Source organism: Bos javanicus, chromosome 4 (genome assembly GCF_032452875.1).
Source record: "Bos javanicus breed banteng chromosome 4, ARS-OSU_banteng_1.0, whole genome shotgun sequence".
NCBI classification, from domain to species: domain Eukaryota; kingdom Metazoa; phylum Chordata; class Mammalia; order Artiodactyla; family Bovidae; genus Bos; species Bos javanicus.
In genome coordinates this window covers 120,469,979-120,492,900 of record NC_083871.1, presented here as the reverse complement: position 1 = coordinate 120,492,900, position 22,922 = coordinate 120,469,979, and the positions used below count along the sequence as shown (strand labels likewise).

At 48.8% G+C, this 22,922-nt stretch overlaps 1 protein-coding gene across 1 annotated transcript; it reads right to left on the bottom strand.

Moving 5' to 3' along the window:
* Window positions 1-12,812: 12,812 nt before the first annotated feature.
* LOC133246949 (ubiquitin carboxyl-terminal hydrolase 17-like protein 6) lies at window positions 12,813-14,582 on the bottom strand. The gene is given in 2 exon segments (XM_061415490.1): window positions 12,813-14,105; window positions 14,108-14,582. Coding segments are annotated over 2 exon segments (1,599 nt in total). The 3' UTR covers window positions 12,813-12,981.
* Window positions 14,583-22,922: the final 8,340 nt, after the last annotated feature.

The window sequence follows — 22,922 nt, the reverse complement described above, 5'->3', positions numbered from 1 at the left end:
AGAGCAGAGCTTCAACTTTACTCCCCTTGACAATCACCAGGTGTGCAGCCTGGGACCCATCTACATCCTACCGCATTTTCACATCTTGAGTTCCCTCGGGGCTCGCCATGGGGCATAGCTGCAGTCTGAAGGCTGCCAGAGGGCAGGTAGTCTTTCCCTCCTGAGTCCCCTCAGGGCTTCACCAGCTCACCTTTGGCTGGTGGCTGCAATCACTGATGACTGTGAGATCATTTGTTACTGACATGGCAGGAAATATTCCATTTCTCCATGGGAAAGCAAAAGTATAATAAGTTCTGATTCCTTAAAATATAAAACCTGTCGACTTAACCACCATGAAGGATTTTAGCCCTTTTCTAGATACCAAGAGATACAAGAATTGGCCTTACAAACTTGACTCCTGAAAATATCTATCTGAAGACTTGTTCCACCAGTTTTTCCCACAGCACAGGGGGCTTCATTTCTGCTCTCCAGCCTGAACTCCTTTCAGGGGGTGTTGAAAATCAGCAGCTGCAGCAGCACATTATTTGATCCTTGTAGAGGTGGAAGGCAAGTGACCATTGCAAGTGCCAGTTTGCAGTTGACAAACCTAACATAGCGCGCTTTAATACATCTCTGCTTTACCTTTTCAATATTTTCTCAACTGCGTCCACGTGATATCTATGTCAGCTACAAATTGGCACTTGTGACGAGCATTGGCCAGAGACTCACCTGCAACAGGGGATTTGCCAGCTGCCTCAGCGGAGATTGACCCTGTGATGCTGAAGCTGCCGACCTTCAACATCCGCTGAGGGGAATTCAGGGTGGAGAGCCAGGCACTCTGCTCCAGGGAAACTGGTAGACTGGGTCTTTTAGATAGATATTTTCAGGAACTGATTTCTTGATCCCAACTCTTACATTTCTTCATATCTAGAAAATCACTAAATCCCGTCATGGTGATATCAGCTCCTCGTGACCAGCAGAAAACCTTTTGTAAAATAAGTGCTTGATTGCATTGAACTCCCCACTCACCAAAATCCTATATATTGACCTCCCCCCACTGCCTCTTTGGAGCAGTATCTCAGAGTTATCTGAGGTGCTGTCTCCTGGGCTCAGTCCTCGTTTTGCCCCAAATAAAATGTAGCTTGGCAACTATCACATTGTGCGTATCTCCAGCTTTCTCAACGAGCTCTCTATTCTTTCCCATTCTATTGCTTTCCTCTATTTCTTTGCATTGTTAAGAAGATTTTCTTATCTCTCCTTTCTATTCTTTGGAGCTTTGCATTCAGATGGGTATATCTTTCGTTTTCTCTTTTCCTTTCACTTCTCTTCTTTTCTCAGCTCTTTGTAAGGCCTCCTCTGACAACCATTTCTTTCTTTTGGGGATGGTTTTTGTCACCGCTTCCTGTAAAATTTTATGAACTTCCACCCATAGTTCTTCAGACACTCTATCAGACCTAAATGCCTTGAATTTATTTGTCACCTCCACTGTATAACCATAGGGATTTGATTACATCATACCTGAATGGCCTAATGGTTTTCCCTACTTTCTTCAATTTAAGTTTGAATTTTGCAATAATGAGCTCATTATCTGAGCCATGGTTCACTCCTGGTCTTGTTTTTGCTGACTGTATAGAGCTTTTCCATCTTTGGATGCAAAGAATATAATCAATCTGATTTGGGTATTGACAGTCTGGTGATGTCCATGTGTAGTCATCTCTTGTGTTGTTGGAAGAGGGTGTTTGCTATGACCAGCGTGTTCTCTTGGCAAAGCTCTGTTAGCCTTTGCCCTGCTTCATTTTGTATTCCAAGACCAAACCTGCCTGTTACTCCAGGTATCTCTTCACTTCCTACTTTTGCATTCCAGTCACTACAAACAAAGCTAGTGGAGGTGATGGAATTCCAACTGAGCTATTTCAAATCCTAAAAGATGATGCTGTGAAAGTGCTGCACTCAATATGCCCCCCAAATTTGGAAAACTCAGCAGTGGCCACAGGACTAGAAAAAGTCAGTTTTCATTCCAATCCCAAAGAAGGGCAATGCCAAAGAATGTTCAAACTACTGCACAATGGCACTTATTTCACATGCTAGCAAAGTAATGCTCAAAATTCTCCAAGCCAGCCTCAACAGTATGTGAACGAAGAACTTCCAGATGTTCAAGCTGGATTTAGAAAAGGCAGAGAAACCAGAGATCAAATTCCCAACATCCGTTGGATCATAGAAAAAGCAAGAAAGTTCCAGAAAGACGTCTACTTCTGCTTCCTTGACTATGCTAAAGGCTTCAACTGTGTGGATCACAACAAACTGTGGAAAATTCTTCAAGAGATGGGAATACCAGATCATGTTACCTGCCTCCTGAGAAAGCTGTATGCAGGTCAAGAAGCAACAGTTAGAACATGAAATGGAAGCAACTGACTGATTCAAAATTGGGAAAGGAGTACGTCAAGGCTGTATATTGTCACCTTGCTTATTTAACTTATATGCAGAATATATCATGCGAAATGCCGGGCTGGATGAATCACAAGCTGGAATCAAGATTTCCCAGGAGAAATATCAATAACCTCAGATATGCAGATGACACCACCCTTATGGCAGAAAGCAAAGAGGAAAAAAAGAGTCTCTTGATGAAGGTGAAAGAGGAGACGAAAAAGCTGGCTTAAAGCTCAACATAAAAAAAATGAGGATCACGGCATCTTCACTTCATGGCAAATAGAATGGAAAACAGACACAGTAACAGACTTTATTTTCTTGGTTTCCAAAATCACTGTAGTTTGTTGACTGCAGCCATGAAATTAAAAGATGCTTGCTCATTAGAAGAAAAACTAGGATGAACCTAGACAGCATATTAAAAAGCAGAGAGACTTTGCTTACAAAGGTCCATATAGTCAAATCTGTGGTTTTTCCAGTAGTCGTGTATGGATGTGAGAGTTGGACAATAAAAAAGACAGCACAAACGAATTGATGCCTTTGAACTGTTGTGCTGGAGGAGACTCTTGAGAGTCTCCTGGACAGCAAGGACATGAAACCAGTCAATCTGACAGGAAATCAACCCGGAATATTCACTGAAAGGACTGATGCTAAAGCTGAACCTCCAATGCTTTGGCCACCTGATGCAAAGAGCTGACTCATTAGAAAAGACCCTGATGCTGGGAAAGACTGAGGGCAGGAGGAGAAGGGGATGACAGAGGATGAGACAGTTGCATGGCATCACCAACTCAATGGACATAAGTTTGAGCAAACTTTGGGAGATGCTGAAGGACAGAGAGTCTGTACTTCAGTCCATAGGGTCACAAAAGAGTCAGACATGACTGAGTGACTGAACAACAACCCCTATGATGAAAAGAACATTTTTTTTTTTTTTTTGGTGTTAATTCTAGAAGCTCTTGTTCTTCTCTGGCATTAGTGGTTGAGGCATAGACTTGAATTATTTTTATGCTGAATGTTTTGCCTTGGAAATGAACCGAGATCTTTCTGTCATTTTTGAGATTGCACCCAAGTACTCCATTTCAGACTCTTTTGTTGACTTTGAGGACTACTCCATTTCTTCTAAGGGATTCTTGCCCACGGTAATAAATATAATGGTCATCTGAATTAAATTTGTCCATTCCCATCCATTTTAGTTCACTGATTAAAATGTCGATGTTCACTCTTGCCATCTCCTGTTTGACCACTTCCAATGTACCTTGATTCAAGGACCTAACATTACAGGTTCCTAGGCAATATCGTTCTTTACGGCATCCGACTTTACTTTCACCACGAGACACCTCCACAACTGGGCGCTGGTTCCACTTTGGCTCAGCCTCTTCATTCTTTCTGGAGCTATTTCTCCACTCTTCTCCAGTAGCACACTGGACTCCCACCGACCTGAGGGGGTTTTCAGTGTCATACCTTTTTGCTTTTTCATACTGTTCATGAATGCTGAGTCACAGAAAATCTCAGTGCTTGGCCTATCTGCAGATGGCACTTGTGATGCTCTGATCCAGCCATGCCTGCTCTCATGCCTAGGGTGCGCCTGACTCCTTGGAGCCATGCTTGAAGAATAAGAGTGTCATCTGGCTTTTAGGTCTTCTGGGCAGCGGGAGGGAATGCCTCTATTCTGTGCCACAGTGACCGTATCCATTTCAATTCCTAGAAAAGAGCCCCCAGTATCCACCATCAGATTCTCCACTGGATGTTTAACCCATTAGACACAGAGGACAGCTGCTCTGCTTGGAATAAAATTTTCTAAACTACTATCCAGCCTTGATCACAATCACAAATAACTGAAACAGAAGATGGAAGTGGAATATCTATGGACTTTTCGCCATTTCAGAATAGGAGTCCAGAGTTAATTCCAAGGAATCAATAGCTATCTGAAGCAATGGGATACAGCCGGCATATCTTTGAGCTTGTCAGGCAAGGAATTAAACTGTGCTTTTCCCTCATTTAGCAAATCTGTTGTAGCCACACGTTCTGGGAAACAAACTCACTCAGACAATGCAGATAGTTCAGTTCAGTCGCTCAGTCATGTCCGACTCTTTGCAACCCCATGAACCGCAGCACGTCAGGCCTCCCTGTCCATAACCAACTCCCAAGTCTACCCAAACCCATGTCCATTGAGTTAGTGATGCCATCCAACCATCTCATCCTCTGTCATCCCCTTATCCTCCTGCCCTCAATCTTTCCCACCATCAGGGGCTTATCAAATGACTCACCTCTTTGCATCAGGTGGCCAAAGTATTGGAGTTTCAGCGTCAACATCAGTCCCTCCAATGAACACCCAGGACCGATCTCCTTTAGGATGGACTGGTTGGATCTCCTTGCAGTCCAAAGGACTCTCAAGAGTCTTCTCCAACACCACAGTTCAAAAGCGTCAATTCTTCAGCTCTCAGCTTTCTTTATAGTCCAACTCTCACCTCCATATATGAATACTGGAAAAACCATAGCCTTGACTAGATGGACCTTTGTTGACAAAGTAATGTCTCTGCTTTTTAACAATACTATCTATGTTGGTCATAACTTTCCTTCCAGGAGTAAGCATCTTTTAATTTCATGGTTGCAATCATCATCTGTAGTGATTTTGGAGCCCAAAACAATAAAGTCTGACACCGTTTTCACTGTTTCCCCATCTATTTCCCAAGAAGTGATGGGCCCAGATGCCATGATCTTAGTTTTCTGAATGTTGAGCTTTAAGACAACTTTTTCACTCTCCTTTTTCACTTTCATTAAGAGGCTTTTTAGTTCTTCGTCACTTTCTGCCATAAGGGTGGTGTCTTCTGCATATCTGAGGTTATTGATATTTCTCCCAGCAATCTTGATTCCAGCTTGTGCTTCTTCCAGCCCAGCATTTCTCGTGATGTACTCTGCGTATAAGTTAAATAAGCAGGGTGACAATATACAGCCTTGACATACTCCTTTTCCTATTTGGAACCAGTCTGTTGTTCCATGTCCAGTTCTAACTGTTGATTCCTGACCTGCATACAGGTTTCTCAAGGGCAGGGCAGGTGGTCTGGAATTCCCATCTGCTTCAGAATTTTCCAGTTTATTGTGATCCACACAATCAAAGGCTTTGGCATGTGGATAGTGGAGTGCAGTTTATTACACCAGCAGGCCCAAGGCAGAGTCTCCTCTTAGCCAAGGACCCCGACCGACTTTTGTGAAAACCTTATATACCTTAAGTGTACTCATCCCCAAATTCCTTAAACCTAGCCTGGAAAGTGTTAAAGGGAGATACAGTCAGGTTACAGCCATGATTCATAATCAGAAGAGTCAGCTGGTTAGACATGGTAGCCTACACCAATGGGTGCCATAAAGCTTACAAAGGTGACTGACTATATAGGGGAGTATTACAAGCCTTTTGGCAATGGGAAATCTTGGTATGGAATCTCATGTTTGGCAGTCTGGGAGGCCAGTTCGGCCAAAGGCATCTTATCCCCATGGCTACCAGGCACATAGTCCTGAGAGAGAAGACTCTTGAGAGTCCCTCGGACTGCAAGGAGATCCAACCAGTCCATCCTAAAGGAAATCAGTCCTGAATATCCATTGGAAGGACTGATGCTGAAGCTAAAACTCCAATACTTTGGCCACCTGATGAGAAGAGCTGAGTCATTTGCAAAGACCCTGGTGTTGGGAAAGATTGAGGGCAGGAGGGGACGACAGAGGATGAGATGGTTGGATGGCATCACGGACTCAATGGACATGGGTTTGGACCCATCTCGGGTAGAGAGACGCCTCAAGGCCGAGGGAGCGTCACCAGGCCCTTCTCCCACAATGAGCGTTTTTGAGATAGAATGGCACAAGGTGTGTCGTCCCCAGCCAGGAAACAACTGACATGAATACTGATCTGTTGAGCCATTATCAGCCCAAGGTTTGAGACAAAAGTTAGTCTTAGGCAGAATGGATTTGAAGAAAGTGAGATCCCAAAGCAAGTACATAGTTTCATTAGCATAGCTTAAGAAAAACGTTTCCATAAGAAAACCACATTGGTTAGCTCAAGGTGGTGTCCTCAACAGAGAAGGGAAAGGAGTCTGCTGCGGGGAGCCGGTGAGGCATTCCACTCGTGACAAAGGTCATGAGGAAGGAGGCTCGGCATACGCAAAGGCGGGATCGAGCCTCAGGAGTCCCCCCGGATATTCTCGAGCATTTTCCCCCCAAAAACCAGAGTCTGCCTACTTTATTGCTTTGTGCTCTCACCTCTGACTTTACTGGGGGCTGTCCCCTACCACCATCTCTCTCTCTCTCTGTCAAAGAGTTAACTTACAGCTCCAATTAATAAAGTTCCTGGGCAATTAGGAGTGTTTAAATCCAAACCCCTCTGATGGCTCTCTAACTCGCCTGACAAGTTTACCCGGACTCCTGCAGCTATGCATACGATTGTTTACAGTCTCCCAGCCTCGAGAGGCATGGGAAGCTTAAGATATTCAAATAGCTTAGAGCCTCTCAAAGAGTTAAAAACTGTCAGAATAAATTAGTAAAGGATTTCATTGATGAGTCAATGCTTGTTGCCAAGTTTTCACATCCCCTGAATTGTATCCTTGAATATGTATCAATTAATAGTGGGTATGTAGAAAAAATAAGTAGTGGCCTTGGTGTTAGTAACTTTAGACCCTTAAGGTAATAAATTCTTTCTTTGTTGTAAACCCATTACACATCCGCCCTATAGGAATGCAATTTTATCTTTGGAAGATGGTGCCAAACCTTGAAACAATTACTCTTAGAGAAAGTAAGTCTTTGTTGATAAGTCCTTGTCAAGAGTCATAAAATGTTAGTAGGCCTTCTGGCCAGAAGATGATGTAAATCACCTAAACCATTTGTATACGATACATTTGCAGGAAAGAAACCTTGGTTTTTGATAAGAACCAAAGACTGCTGACTTTGCATCCCCTATTATCCTCTATGTGTAACTTAGGGTATAAAAGCCCCTGTTAAAAATAAAGCTACGGGCCTTGTTTACCAGCGCTTGGTCTCCCCATGTCATTCTTCCTTTTAACTTCCAGCTGAGTCTCCATCTGGAGCGCGGAACCCACCACGCTTACTAACCATGCCTGGGCTTCTAAGACCCACTCGAGAAGGAGTCTAGGGTGAGACACCTTCCGCTATTCGAGAGGGCGCCTGCGGCCTACGTAAGTGGTGCAAACTTCTTGTCTTGAAGTTTTATTGGTCTCCCGCGTAAACCAAGCTACTCAGCTTCTTTTCTCCACTGAATTTTCCTACTGAGCTATCCTCATTCTATTGTTCTCTATATCTCTAATTAGCATATAAATAGTCGCCTAGGCCGTCTCTCCTTCGAATACCCTGGATCAGCTGGGGCTGGTCCCCAGCAGTCTGCCACTTGCAGTTCGTTTCTTCCTGCTGCTTTGGGACCACTGGCCTCCCTACCCAGGCTGCTAACACTCTCAGTTGTTACCATTAGCACCTCCTGACAAGCTCTCTTCATTGACGCTCAATAAAAATAAAATAAAAATCGCTTTCAAATAGCAAGTGATTCTTCTTGTTGATTTTCCTCCAGTCAGAGATTCTGGGACTCAGCAACCTTTAATTTGTGGATTTTCCATCCTCAACATGTGCTTTCAAATACAGGCATGTTCCTTGGGCTTATTTCACTCCGTTGTAAAGGGGAAATGTATGGCATATCACGGGGCGTGTTTGCATAGCCTGAGCGTATACACGGCAAACATCCCTTCCACATTCCATTTACTTGCTGGGAACTGCTTCCATGTGAATTATCTGTCCTTAGGGCTTCAGAAAATGCAGGCCTTTTAGAGGCTGCAGGTGGGGTATCAGAAAGAATTCAACTTCTGAGCGGAGCCCTTGGTCCAGTGTCCATGACTGTGCAGGGAGGCGGGCACGGGAGCACTCACTGTCCCTGGGCCTGCACATGCCCTCTGGCTGGTGCTGGGACAGGGCAGGTGTCCTGGCCACTCCTGCTACAAGCTCACCTGCCTCTGCCCACATCAGGAGCACAGGTCTCCTGAGACCACCCATGCCAATAACCCATCTATTGTTGCTGGAGTCAGAGAACACGTTTGCCTGTGCATGAGCTAATGCAGCTTTTTATCCAAGCCCTCTTGGTACAATTTGAAAACTGAAGCCTAGAAAGAGGCAGATTGTCTGGAACACAGTATGTGAGCAGAGGCCAGTAGGAAAGTGAGGACCCCAGCTCCCTAAGCCAGTTCGCAGTCCTATCCATCATGCTTGGTTTGGAAGTGAGACCCTAAGTTCCTGGTGAACTCTACCAACCTGGCCCCACTTGGGCCATTACTCTCTCTGCATTTTCATGCTCACACAAGCAGGCACAAACAGAAATAGGGTCCACAGTGGGGACGATGTGAGATGGTAAAGGAGGAGAACACAGTGTCAGGGCTGGGAGAGCAGGAAGGGCTGGAGGCAGCTCTGCCATGGAGCAGGGGCCTCCACACCCCGCTCCTGGCAACGGGCACTGCGTTCAGAAGTCCAAAGCGTGAGGGGGATTCTCCAAGTTCCCCGAGTCCTGCCTGGGTGTGGGCCCTCTCCTCAGTGTTCTCCAGTGAACGCGGTCTCAGTCCCACAGTCCACTTTTCTGGGCGTTAAAACCAGGCTGAGCACACACCCCATTCCCCAGTATAGACGGTGCTACAGGGCAGAAGGACTTGCTTTCCTTTCCTAAACATTGTGTGCTTGCTGTTGGGCCCCCCAAGCGTTCACTCAGTATGCTTGGGAAATCTGTCGACCTTGGTTCTCCACCATTGACCCCTGTGTCTGAGAGCTTGGAAAAATGCTTTCCACTCACAGAGGTCCCTTAGAGGAGAGAGGAGCTGAAGGAACAAGGGCTTGTGGTGAGCAGGAGAGGGCACAGTTGTGGACCCAGAGTCAGGGTTCCAGAAAGAAGACCAGCCCTAACCGGATTCTAGAGGTTCTAATTTGAAAGTAGGGGGAAATTATTGCCCTGTCTGAGCCGAGATGCAACATGAACGAACTAAACCCCAAAGAGAGGAGAGGAAATGAAAAAGAGGAGATTCCTGGGTCTTTCCACAGCCCTGGAAGCCTGGCCTGAAGTACACTTTCACCTCGGGAACTCTGGAGAGCCTCCGCCTTGAAGACCTGAATGAAGGTTCGGGTTAGTCCTGCAATGCTAGCGCGGGCCACCAGGAGGCACCCAGTCGGGGTTGCTGGCTGAGCTTTGCTGGAGCAACTGGAGAGAGAAAAAGGATGGCGGAGGTCGTTCTGGCCACGCTCCCACCTCAGAAACAGCACGCGCTTCCTAACAAGAGTGATCATCTCAAGAGACTGACCTGGACAGAAGAGGAAGGGGAGCCCCAGGATCGTCCCGTTTATTTACTCAGCACCCAGGCTGTGAGTACTCACTCTATGCCCGGTGACTCAGTGGTACCAAGAACAGTGCTGAAAATGAACAGCGGCCCCTGCCTTTCAAGGAGCTCTCGATCTAGAGTGAAGAAAGAGAAAAGTATGGAAGCCAGACAGGGGAAGGAAAAGAAAAGTGCTCTACTGAAAATAAAAAAGGGCGTTGTGAGGGAGGGCTTGGAGTCAGTGGTCAGGAGGGTCTAAAAGGCCTTGCTGTGGTGACCAGGATGAAAGGAAGGAGCTGGGCCTGCACAATTCTAGGAGAAGCACGTCTGAAAGCAGGCAGCCCTTACACAGAAACATGAAGGCAGAAGTGAGCTGGCCAGGTGAGGCTCGGAAGGTGAGCGTTGTCTCTGGAGGGAGGCTGGTAGGAGATGGTGGTGAGTGGTGAGGTCAGTTCCTGGTTCCTGGTAGACTGTACTTTCTGTTCCTCTCTGGCAGCATTACTCCAAGACTGCATTACTAAACCTTGCCTATTAAACTCCTCAGAGTCTGTGAGCTAGAAATGGCTTTTCTGGGCGTTTCTGCCTCAAAGTCTCTCTGCTGCTATGGCGGAGAACTCAGCTTATATTACTTTGGGGCTTCAAAATCATTGCAGACGGTGACTGTAGCCATGAAATTAAAAGATGCTTGCTCCTTGGAAAAAAAGTTATGACTAATCAACTCAGCATATGATAAAACAAAGACAATACTTTGCCAAAAAAGGTACTTTTCGTTAAGGCTATGGTTTGCCCAATAGGCGTGTATGAAAGAGAAAATGGACTATAAAGAAAGCTGAGCACCGAAGAACTGATGCTTGTGAACTGTGGTGTTGGAGAAGACTGTTGAGAGTACCTTGGCTGCAAAGAGATAAAACCAATCCTTCCTAAAGGAAATCAGTCTTAGATGTTCACTGGAAGGACTGATACTGAAGGTGAAACTCCAATAACTTGGACATCTGATGAAAAGAAATGATTCATTTGAAAAGACACTGAGGGTGAGAAAAACTGAAGGCAGGAAAAGGAGACAATTCACGATGAGATGGCAGGATGGTACCACCAACACAAAGGATAATAGACACACTAAATTCGGAGACTACCCAATGGATATGGAATCCTGGAAGTTGCAGTACATGGGGTAGGAAAGAGAGGAATACGAGTTACCGACTGAACTGAAATGAAGTGAACGAATTTCCCTCCTGGAGGAGGATGACTGCTGCTTTCCTTCTCGGTGTGTGACGTGTGTTTGTTGGCTCTCCCGTCCTGGACATTATGCTTGCCTTCCAGGACTATGGGGGTTTGACCGTCCACAGGTTTACCATAGCTGGAGTGTTGATTCCGTTGGTCCTTACTAGGAAAGAAGGGCCCTGACCCCGTTTACTTCCTTAGCCTATTGCACCCCTCCCACCTCCCGCTCCCCCATCCCATCCTAGGAGCCTACCGCTTTGTGCTTTATGATCCAAGTGCTCACACCCTTGCTGTCCCCTTACCTCCTTCCCATGGCACAGAGAAACGAGATCAGCCAGGATTTTTCTCTCTTTTGCATGGATTTCGCCCAGCATAAGGCCACCTTCCCTTTCCCTCTGTCACGCCACCCCAATCGACATTCTTCTCCTCCTCCTCCTCCTCCTCCTTCTTCAGAGGGTGTGGATGGGGCAAGCAGTAAGTCCATTTGAGACGATGGGGCGGAGGAAGATGCGTGGTGATGATGAGGGCGGACTGTGGGTGGCTCCGCTTCCTCCTGCAGGGCACTCTTGTTCGTGTTCTCGGGGGAAGATACTGCTCATCATTCTTTGTCCTCTCTACGTGCGGAGGGCATGGTGCGGCGTAGGTAGCCATGCGGGGGAAACAAGCCATCGGAACGTTCTCTGTTCCTTGCCACGCCGACTAGCGCAGTCAGGAGCCAGAGTTGGCCCTCGAGGTCGGAGATGTTACATCGCAACTTCCCGGTCTGCCGTTTGATGGAGGGTTTGGGGTTTGAAGCCATCAGCCAAGCCAAAGAAAGAAAAACGCAAGAGGTGGTCGATAAGGGGCCTCAGGTGCCCCTCCAGCGGGTCACGGGCCCATGAGGCAGTCGAGAAAGCAGCTAGGGGAGGACAGCTTCCCCACCGCCCCAGGCACTTTGGAGGCCGGCCGCATCTCCTCGCGTCCAGAGGCGTTTGCCCGGGGCCCAGCTGGATGAGACTGCCAGACAGGACGGGCAGAGTCGGAAGTCCAGTTGTCTTGCTATCACAATCTAGGGTAGGCTCGGGTCTTTCCTCAGTGCGGGGAGGACCTTTGCTTTCAGAAATGAACGTTGCGCGACATATCTCCACTCAGGCACCGGTGCGATGCTGGTGGAGAAGTTTCTTTGGGACTGGTTGGGTTGCCTTTCTCCCCTTGGCCTTCGTGTTGGTGCTGGTGGTGCTGGTGGTGCTGGTGGTGCTGGTGGCGGTGCTCATGGCCTTGTGGATCGCTTCTCCTGTTTGGCACTTGGAGCTTCTCCAGCGTACTCCTTGCACCGGACATGGAGCCCCAGGGATCTTTGCGGACGAGCGTCGTGCCGGGGACGCGCGCATCCCCGCCTCATTCCTGCCGGACCCTCCGCCAAGTAGCACGAGGCCTCCCAAGGACAGACACCCATAAAGGCTGCTTGCCCGTCTTCTCCCCGGACGCCTCTCGACGTCTGGGGCATTTTCGAGAGCCTGACCGGCCGGAAGGAGACGGTTCATGGACCTGCACCCGCTCTTCCCTGCCCCCCGAAGGGCTCCCGAGATCTTCTCCTTGCTCGGCTGGCTGTGAGCGCTCTGTGAGGCGTCTCCAGGCCGCGTCACTCACCCGAGGCCAGCGGTGCGGCCAGGGAACGGAGACGGGGCACGAAAGGCAAACCCACACCCAAAGTCCCATCCCGAGAGGACTCTCCCACCCTCGCAGAAGTGGGAGGCCCTCGGACCGTGCCCAGGCCCGCTCATGCACCCCATCACCCCATCCTCTCCAGCGACTTCCCAGCAGAGCCGGCCCTCGAGAGCTCAGCCGCTCAGGCAGGGGCCCGTCCCAAGTGAACACCGAGACCCCGGGCACACTCCAGGCCCCGCTTTTTCCCAGGAGGCTGCAGCACGCACACGGCCGAGAGGAACTCGCTCCGCGTCGGAACTCTTGGTGCGTCACACAGGGCGTGCCGCACACAGCGTGTGCCTGGGCGTCTGCACGCATGTGCGTCAGAGCCGACCTACCGCCACAGCCCCAGAGACGGCCGCGGCTTCTTGTTCTTCCCCTTGGTGGCTCTGGCCCTCCCGCTGGCACAAGGGCCGTTGCCGACGTTCCTCGGCCCCGGAGGCGGGGTGTCCGTGCTGGGACGGTCGAGCCGCTCGTGCTCCTGTCGGGGCGGCGTGCGGTTTCTCCCTCCTCCGTGTTTGGACTGGTGAATCACGACTGCGCCGGCAGGCAGGGCAGACGGGACCTTCCGCAGCTCCAAGGCCGCCTTCGGTCGGCTGTGTTCTTGCAGGCGTCTCCACTGCTCTAAGCTCATCCCTTCGACCTCTGTGTCCCCCGGGGACTCCTCTGACCCAGGAGCTCTGCCGCTGGCGTCTCCTGCAGGCTGCCCGGGGTCTGTGGGGTCAGCCCCGACGGCGGCCGCTGCCCCTCCCCCAGCGCCCCCTTCCCACGCACCCTCCCGGGCGTAGAACAGGACGTAGGCGCTCTGGCTCAGGGCGGCGGTCTCGTCACAGGCGGTCACCTTGGCATCGTCCATCTTATACCATTGGCCGTTGCCCGCTCGGACGTAACAGAAGTAGTGTCCTCGCTCACAGCTCCACCCGGAGTGCACCAGCACGGCATAGAGCACGTAGCCCAGTGGCCCTGCCTTCCGCTCGGACGTGTAGGGCTGCAGGTCCAGGCACTGGGGATAGCGCACCTCCTGAGCCCTTTTGGCCCCGCTCACCGGTGTGAACCGCTTCAGCACCAGCACCAGGACCTGGGAGGTGCTGTGCAAAGTCAACCTCTTGGTGGCAGGCACCTTCCGGAGACAGACGCCACAGTCATAGGCATTGTCCGCGTCCAGCTTCTCGGGCTTCACCAGCTCTCTCAGAGCTTGCTCCACACTCTGAGCCGCCGTGATATCCAGGCTGATGTCCAGATAAGGGTCGAACGTGTCCGAGACACCGAGGCAGCGGAGACACTGGATCTGAGACCTCCAGGTCCCGCCGAAGATCTGACGGATGACGGTGGTGTCCTCGGAGGCATGGCCCGACGGCTGGGATGCACTCAAGCACCCTTGCTGCATGGCGTTCAGAGTGAACATCAGAAACTCGTGGGCATCTTCCTGCTGGTGTCTGTGGAAGCCCGCCAGCAGGTCCTTGCGGGGCGGATCACCTCTCCCGTGTGAAGGAAGGCTCGGGTCACGTGAGCTCGCATGGCACAGAGCGTGCAGGCGCTGCGGGCCGCACAGAGGGTGGCGTGCTGCTGGGACACCATCCAGCTGGCCAGGGGCGGCGTGTGGCTCAGACACTGCAGCCCCGCATTCACGTAGCAGGTGTTCCCCCGATTCTGAAGCCCAGCCCCCACCCCCCACGGCCCCTTCCAACTCAGGGCGCCTTTCTGGCCAGGCGTCAGCCCTGCTGACCCAGGAGCCAAGTCACCCCACTGCGGACGCCCAAGCGCCGGCGACGGCCCCTCAGGGACAGAGGGTCCCCGAAGGGCATCCGCACCAGCGGTGCTGGGCCCACAACCTTGCCCTCCGGGTAAGACGTTGAAGGGAGACGGACACACACCTCCCCCGTGCTCAGAAGCAGCCCCCGGGGCTCTGCACACAAGGCTCAAGAGGGTTTCCATCTCCTACCTGCAGCTGCACTCCGAGGCCTCCTTCCCTCTGGCAGTCGGGCTCCAAAAAAGGGCCTGGGCCCCGCCCCCTCGGGCCTCTGGGGGCTTTCCCACAGCCCCACCCCACCACGTGCAAGCTCCTCATTGGCTGAGGCCGCGAGGGCGTGCCCACTCCCACTCCCGCCATCCAACCACCCACACTTTTCTCGGGGAATTCCCCTTGACGAGGCCCCACACGCACTTCCGACCTGACCCCCTGGACCAAAGGGCTCAGGATGCAAATGATTCGGGGGCATTGGGCCTTCCAGCCTTGCCCGCTAGAGATTCACTGCGGGGCTTCCAAGTTCAGCACACAAATGCCGGCCGCACAGGACTTCCGTGGGCTCCCCATTCACATCCTAACACACGTGTGGAAACATATGTCTGCCCGCCGAACCTCTCCCCTTTAGGGGTCTCCCGACCCCAGACCCCTGCCTGAGGACAACCCCTCCCCGGACAACAGTAAATCCTTGCCTCAACTTTGTGCTCCAGCGAGGTCCTCCCCAATTTCTATGCGTTCTCACTGAACACTCTTCTAGCGTTCAGGGTCCTAGCACCAAAAGATGCCAGCAGAGTGCCACATATGCTTTTCTCCCTTCAGGGCCGTTGATCAAGACCCAAAGCGAGCTCATTTAGAAAGGCATAGGCTTCCTGCAACTTTGGATTCATTTCTTCCGCTGCTTTTCTCTCTCTCTGTTGCCTTTTTTCCCTTTCTTTTTGTTTTTGTTTTGAGGGGTTCCCTTTCTTTCTTTCTTTTTTTTTTTTTGATTTTGTGTTCATTTTATTTATTTTATTTTTATTCTCTTTTTCTATTTTAAATACACTCGTTGACTTATAGAGTCGACTTTCCAATTCAGGGGCTCAGCATGTGGAATCTAGTTCCCTCACTATGGAGCGAAATTGGGCTCCTTAGGTCAGGAGCGTGGAGTCTTATCCAATGGGCCACCAGGCACATCCTTTTCGAAGTATTGGAAGTGTATTTCCTCATTTAATCTTCAAGATAATTTCCTGAGATATGTACTATTCTCTACATTTTACTGTTGAGCAAACTGAGGCCCAACTGGAGGCAGCAGAACCATTATTCAAACCCAGATCTTTCGACTATGGAGCCCATGAGCTTAGTCCATGAACTACACTGTCTCTAAATAGTTGACATATTTATTAGATTATTTAGAAGTTTGGAGACATTTCAAATTGGAATGATAAATTTTAAAATCGTAATTAACATGATATTAATCAAAATATATAATGTAAGATCTACTCTGAATTTGAATACGGTCATTTCATAAATTGGAGAAGTCAGTGGGAACCCACTCTAGTATTCTTGTCTGGAGAATACCGTGGCCAGGGGACCCTGGTGGGCTGCAGTCCATGGGGTTGCAGAGAGTCGTACATGAGTGAGTGACTAAGACACAACACATTTCATAAACTGTATGATGAGTTTTAGGAGCCAGGAGATCCAGGAATCAACCCTATTCTTATCCTCCTTTCAATCTGACGGTGACAAAGTGAAAGTTAAAGTGTTAGTTGCTTAGTCATGTCTGACTCTTTGAGCCCATGGACTGTAGCCCCTGCAGGCTCCTCTGTCTGTGAAATTCTCCAGGCAAGAATACTGGAGCGGGATGCCATTCCCTTCTCCAGGGGATCTTCCCGACCCAGGGATGGAATCCAGGTCTCCTGCACTGCAGGCAGATTCTTTACCATGTGAGCCATGAAAAGTGAAAGTGAAGACGTTCAGTGGTGTCCGACTCTTTGCGACCCCATGGGCTGTAGCCCACCAGGCTCCTCTGTCTGTGGGACTTTCCAGGCAAGTGTACTGGAGTGGGTTGCCATTTCCTTCTCCAGGGGATCTTCCCAACCCAGGGACTGAACCCACGTTTTCTGCACTGCAGGCAGATGCTTTACCGTCTGAGCCAGCCATGAAATGGTAACAAATTCTGCAAAGTGCTGTCTAGAAATGGCCACATGGGGGTGACAGTGAATAAACATTAGCACAACCCTGACACAAAGCCAGCTCTTCTTGAGGTAAAACCCAGCTCATTCAATGTCTACAGATTATTTTTATAGACTATTACAATTATAACTTTTTTTATCAAAAAACCCCAAATATTGGGAAACTGCTAAATTATTAATATGCTTTTTAAATTCTCAGATTGGTCTTAGAGCTAATGGATCATAATTGAATATATTCAGGTTTAATTAGGAAAACACTGTATTTATAGCCTATTTATTTTCAGAAAGAATTTGTGTCAAGCGCTGGAAGAGCAAGCGGTGGAGAGGAGAAACCCAATGTCCAAAGTCAGTAGTGGCGGCCTTAAGGAAATATCCCATGTCCAAGGTAAGAGAAACCCCAGTAAGACAGTAGGCTCTGAGAGAGGGCATCAGAGGGCAGACAGCCTGAAACCACAGCCATAGAAAACTAACCAATCTGATCACGTGGACCACAGCCTTGTCTAACTCAATGAAACTAAGCCATGCCATGTAGGGCCACCCAAGATGGACAGGTCTTGGTGAAAAGTTCTGACAAAATGTGGTCCACTGGAGAAGGGAATAGCAAACTACTTCAGTATTCTTGCCTTGAGAACCCCATGAACAGTATGAAAAGGCAAAAAGACAGGACACTGAAGATGAACTCCCCAGGTCGGTAGGTGCCCAATATGCTACTGGAGATCAGTGGAGAAATAAATCTCAAAAGAATGAAGGGATGGAGCCAAAGCAAAAACAGCACTCAGTTGTGGATGTGACGGGTGATGGAAGTAAAGTCCGATGCTGTAAAGAGCAGTATTGCATAGGAATCTGGAATGTCAGGTCCATGAATCAAGGCAAATTGGAAGTGGTCAAACAAGAGATGGCAAGAGTGAACGTCAACATTTTAGGAATCAGCGAACTGAAATGGACTGGAATGGGTGAATTTAACTCAGATGACCATTATATCTACTACTGCGGGCAGGAATCCCTCAGAAGAAATGGAGTAGCCATCATGGTTCACAAAAGAGTCCGAAATGCAGTACTTGGATGCAATCTCAAAAACGACAGAATGATCTCTGTTCGTTTCCAAGGCAAACCATCCAATATCACAGTAATCCAAGTCTATGTCCCAACCAGAAACACTGAAGAAGCTGAAGTTGAACGGTTCTATGAAGACCTACAGGACCTTCTAGAATTCACACCCAAAAAAGATGTCCTTTTCATTACAGGGGACTGGAATGCAAAAGTAGGAAGTCAAGAAACACCTGGAGTAACAGGCAAATTTGGCCTTGGAGTACAGAATGAAGCAGGACAAAGGCTAACAAGAGTTTTTCCAGTAAGAGAATGCACTGGTCACAGCAAACATTGTCTTCCAACGACACAAGAGAAGACTCTACACATGGACATCACCAGATGGTCAACACTGAAATAAGACTGATTATACTCTTTGCAGCCAAAGATGGAGAAGCTCTATACAGTCAGCAAAAGCAAGACCAGGAGCTGACTGAGGCTTAGATCATGAACTCCTTATTGCCAAATTCAGACTTAAATTGAAGAAAGTAGGGGAAACCACACCATTCAGGTATGACCTAAATCAAATCCCTTACGATTATACAGTGGAAGTAACAACTAGATTTAAGAGACTATATCTGATAGACAGAGTGCCTGATGAACTATGGACGGAGGTTCGTGACAGTGTACAGGAGACAGGGATCAAGACCATCCCCAAGAAAAAGTAATGCAAAAAAGCAAAATAGTTGCCTGAGGAGGCCTTACAAATAGCTGTGAAAAGAAGAGAAGCCAAAAGCAAAGGAGAAAAGGAAAGATCTCATTTGAATTCAGAGTTCCAAAGAATAACAAGGAGAAATAAGCCTTCTTCAGTGATCAAAGCAAAGAAATAGAGGAAAACAATAAAATGGGAAAGACTAGGGATCTCTTCAAGAAAATTAGAGATACCAAGGGAACGTTTCATGCAAAGATGGGCTCAATAAAGGACAGAAATTGTATGAACTTAACAGAAGAAGAAGATATTAAGAGGAGGTGGCAAGAATACACAGAAGAACTGTACAAAAAAGATCTTCATGACCCAGATAATCACGATGGTGTGATCACTGACCTAGAGCCAGACATCCTGGAATGTGAAGTCAAGGGGGCCTTAGGAAGCATCACTATGAACATATGAACAAAGCTAGTGGAGGTGATGGGATTTCAGTTGAGCTATTTCAAATCCTAAAAGATGATGCTGTGAAAGTGCTGCACTCAATATGCCAGCAAATCTGGAAAACTCAGCAGTGCCACAGGACTGGAAAAAGCCAGTTTCATTCCAATCCCAAAGAAAGGCAATGCCAAAAAATACTCAAACTACCACACAATTGCACTCATCTCACACACTAGTAAAGTAATTCTCAAAATTCTCCAAGCCAGGTTTCAACAATACTTGAACCATGAACTTCCAGATGTTCAAGCTGGTTTAGAAAAGGCAGAGGAACCAGAGATCAAATTGCCAACATCTGCTGGATCATCGAAAAAGCAGGAGAGTTCCAGAAAACATTTATTTCTGCTTTATTGACTATGCCAAAGCCTTTGACTGTGTGGATCACAACAAACTGAGGAAAATTCTTCAAGAGATGGGAATACCAGACCACCTGACCTGCCTCTTGAGAAACTGTATGCAGGTCAGGAGGCAACAGTTAGAACTGGACATGGAACTACAGACTGGTTCTAAATAGGAAAAGGAGTACGTCAAGGCTGTATATTGTCACCCTGTTTATATAACTTAAATGCAGAGTACATCATGAGAAATGCTGGGCTGGAGGAAGCACAAGCTGGAATCAAGATTGCTGGGAGAAATATCAATAACCTCAGATATGCAGATGACACCACCCTTATGGGAGAAAGTGAAGAAGAACTAATGAGACTCTTGATGGAAAAGGAGAGTGAAAAAGTTGGCTTAAAACTCAACATTCAGAAAACTAAGATCATGGTATCTGGTCTCATCACTTCATGGGAAATAGATGGGGAAACAGTGGCTGACTTTATTTTGGGGGGCTTAAAATCACTGCAGGTGGTGACTGCAGCCATGAAATGAAAAGATGCTTATTCCTTAGAAGGAAAGTTATGACCAACCTAGACAGCATATTAAAACGCAGAGACATTACTTTACCAGCAAAGGTCCATCTAGTCAAGGCTATGTTGTTTCCAGTAGTCATGTATGGCTGTGAGAGTTGGACTATAAAGAAAGCTGAGCACGGAAGAATTGATGCTTTTGAACTGTGGTGTTGGAGAAAACTCTTGAGAGTCCCTTGGACTGCAAGGAGATCCAACCAGTCCATCCTAAAGAAGATCAATCCTGGGTGTTCATTGGAAGGACTGATGTTGAAGCTGAAACTCCAAACTTTGGCCACCTGATGTGAAGAGCTGATTCATTTGAAAAGACCATTGAGGGCAGGAGGAGAAGGGGATGACAGAGGATGAGATGGTTGGATGGCATCACCAACTCAAGGGACTGAGTTTGAGTAAGCTCCAGGAGTTGGTGGATGGACAGGGAGGCCTGGTGTGCTGCAGTCTGTGGGATCGGGAAGAGTCAGACACAACTGAGCAACTGAACTGAACTGAACTGACTCAATAGTATGAAAACCATGCAAAACAGTCCTGGTCAGAGGAGAATGTATCAAGAATCCACAACCACAGAAGAGAAGTAGCCAGAGAGCTTACAGGAGTAACTGAGCTTCACCAGCGGGGCTGGAGTGCTGGATCTGTGGGGCATCGGTAGCTCGCATGCTCCTGGAAGCCCCTGGGGGGCCATCGGTCAGGCAGGGCTCACATCCTTGGTGCACACAGTCACTTCCTCCCAGACCCCCCTTGGCTTCTCCAGCTGACTTCTCGGAACTCACATTCTGTTCTTTAATTCTGTCCTCTGTGAAACCAGAGCTTCATATCTTCCACAGTAGGAGCACCCCCAGGGTCAGGGCTGGAGTCCTGGACACAGGTGGAGCCCAGCAAGCCCGTCCTGCACCTGCTGTGAGGAAGACCTGATCCAGGTGCTGCTGTTGAGATGGCCTGAGGCACATTAGCCAAAGCCTTGGGTTTGAGTTCAGAGCAACAAAGTACCGAAGTTCAACCCTTCAGCCACGGCAAGCGGCATGTGGGTGCCCCCTGCAGATACATGCTGGCCCGATGTGGCGCTGGGAGCATCTCAGGGCCCGCAGTGTAGACAGAGGGATCAGGAAGGGAGGGGAGGGCGGGGTCAGAACTCAGGAGGCGGAAGCAACCCTGGAACCAGCCTGAAACCTAAAGTAGGTCAAGAAATACCTATGGAACAGATAATCTAAAGCATTCCCTAATTCTGCAAGTGAAGAGCCCAAAGCTCAAAATAAGTAGTTGCCTACAGTTGTACTAGAAGTCGGTGGCTGAGCTGTGCTGAGATCCGAGGGGCTTCAGCCAGGTCCCCAAAGTGGCTTTGCATGCGCGATCAGTTGCTCAGTAATATCTGATTCACGACCCCATGGACTGCAGCCCGCCAGGCTCCTCTGTCCGTGGGACTCTCCAGGCAAGAACGCTGGAGTGGGTTGCCACTCCCTCCTGCAGGGAATCTTCCTGACCCAGGGATCAAACTCGCATCTCCTGCAGCTCTGACATTGCAGAAAGATTCTTTATCTCTGAGCTGCCTGGGAAGTCCCCAGAGTGGCTTTACTAGAGCTGAAATCACCCACTTGGTGACCCTCCACGCGGAAGGAGAAGGCGGCCTCAGAGAAACATCCCAGATGGTTGTGACCAGCTGGTGAGGTGGACAGAGTCCTCAGCCGCATCCGTCTCAGGGTGTGAGGCCACCCCTGGGTGGTGGGAAACCCACACATCAGCAGAAGGAGGAGGGAGATGGAAAACACAGGCGGACAGAGGTGGGCACCCGCTCAGTCCTGCCCCCAGGGACACCTAGCGTCCGGCAGGATGGCACCCCCAAGCATCCCAGGGCCTCACAGAGCTCACCCTCAGGTCCTAAGCTGGGCTTTACAGGGGCAGCCTGAGCCCCGGGCAGCTCAGGGTAGGAGCACCGGATACAGAAGGTCACAAAACCACAGGATCAACAGATACATGCTACTGGAGCGTCAAGTCCCTTCAGATATACACTGGGTAGTTAAAAGTTCACTACTAAAATTCTGCTGTATTTGTTTAAAAAGAAAGCCATGCATATCACAGAGTAAAACCTATTTAATTAACAAACACTGAGTGTCCACTTTGTGCAAATAGTGTGAGGCATGAAGAACCAGTGGGCAGTAGGAAGGAATTCCCACAAAGTGATACAGGCTCAGGGGGCTCCACACAAGGGGCGGCCCTGCACAGAGATGCTGGGTCAGAGACCTTCTGAGAAGGTGGCGTTTGAACCAAGACCCAGTGAAGGGGGCACAAGGCGTGTGCATGGCTATCTGGGGGAGAGCAACAGAGCAAGTTTATTTTTCATCGTCTTTAAAGATAAAGCATGACTATTAAGATGTTTTGACTTAGGTGCCACGTCAGGACCTTTGGCTCTGCTCCCCAGCTTCTTGGAATACATACTTACTTTTCCTCTCAAGTGAGCTAAGAAAAACGTGTTGTTTAGATGTTGACTTCTCTTGCTAAAAGGCAAGCAAGTCAGCCTAACTGGTGATAGAGTCTTCAGAGAAGGGGCATGAGACAGCTGACCTTCCACGATTAAGGAAGCTGGTCCAGAATAGCAGGGCATGCAGGGTTCCTGGCCACCTCAGTAGGGGCAGCAGGTCCTGAGAAAGGCTTCTCCAGGGCGAGGCATGCTGTCCTGACTCAGAGTGCGGCCTTCTCCACTGACTTTTCTCACCTCAAACCACATTGTTCCAGCACCAGTTGCCTAAGTATTCCAGCCTGTCTTCATCCTTCTTTGTCTGAACTTTCAGACCTGACCAGTTTAGCATTTAAAGACTCCATAATTAAAACCCTTTGCATGGCCAAGAGACAGAAGCCCCCTTCAATGTGGGGAGACAGATCCGTCTGTTCACTAAGTACACACTAGTACGTAATCACTAAGTTGTGTCCAACTCTTTGCAACCCCATGGACCGCAGCTCGCCAGGCTCCTGTCCTCCACTGTCTTCCGGAGTTTGCTCCATGTCCATTAAAGCAGAAATGCTATCTAACCATCTATCTCATCCTCTACGATCGGTTCATGTAATAAAAGCCTTGGCATCCCCAAGTAGACAGGAGCCTTCTTCAATGTGGGGAGAAAATGCCATCTGTTTGCTACACATGTGCAATAATTTTTGACTGGCCAGAAAGAGAGAGGGAAGTGTGCGCTGTGATAACCACAGAGGAAGAACACAGTGAGCAGGCCTGCGGTG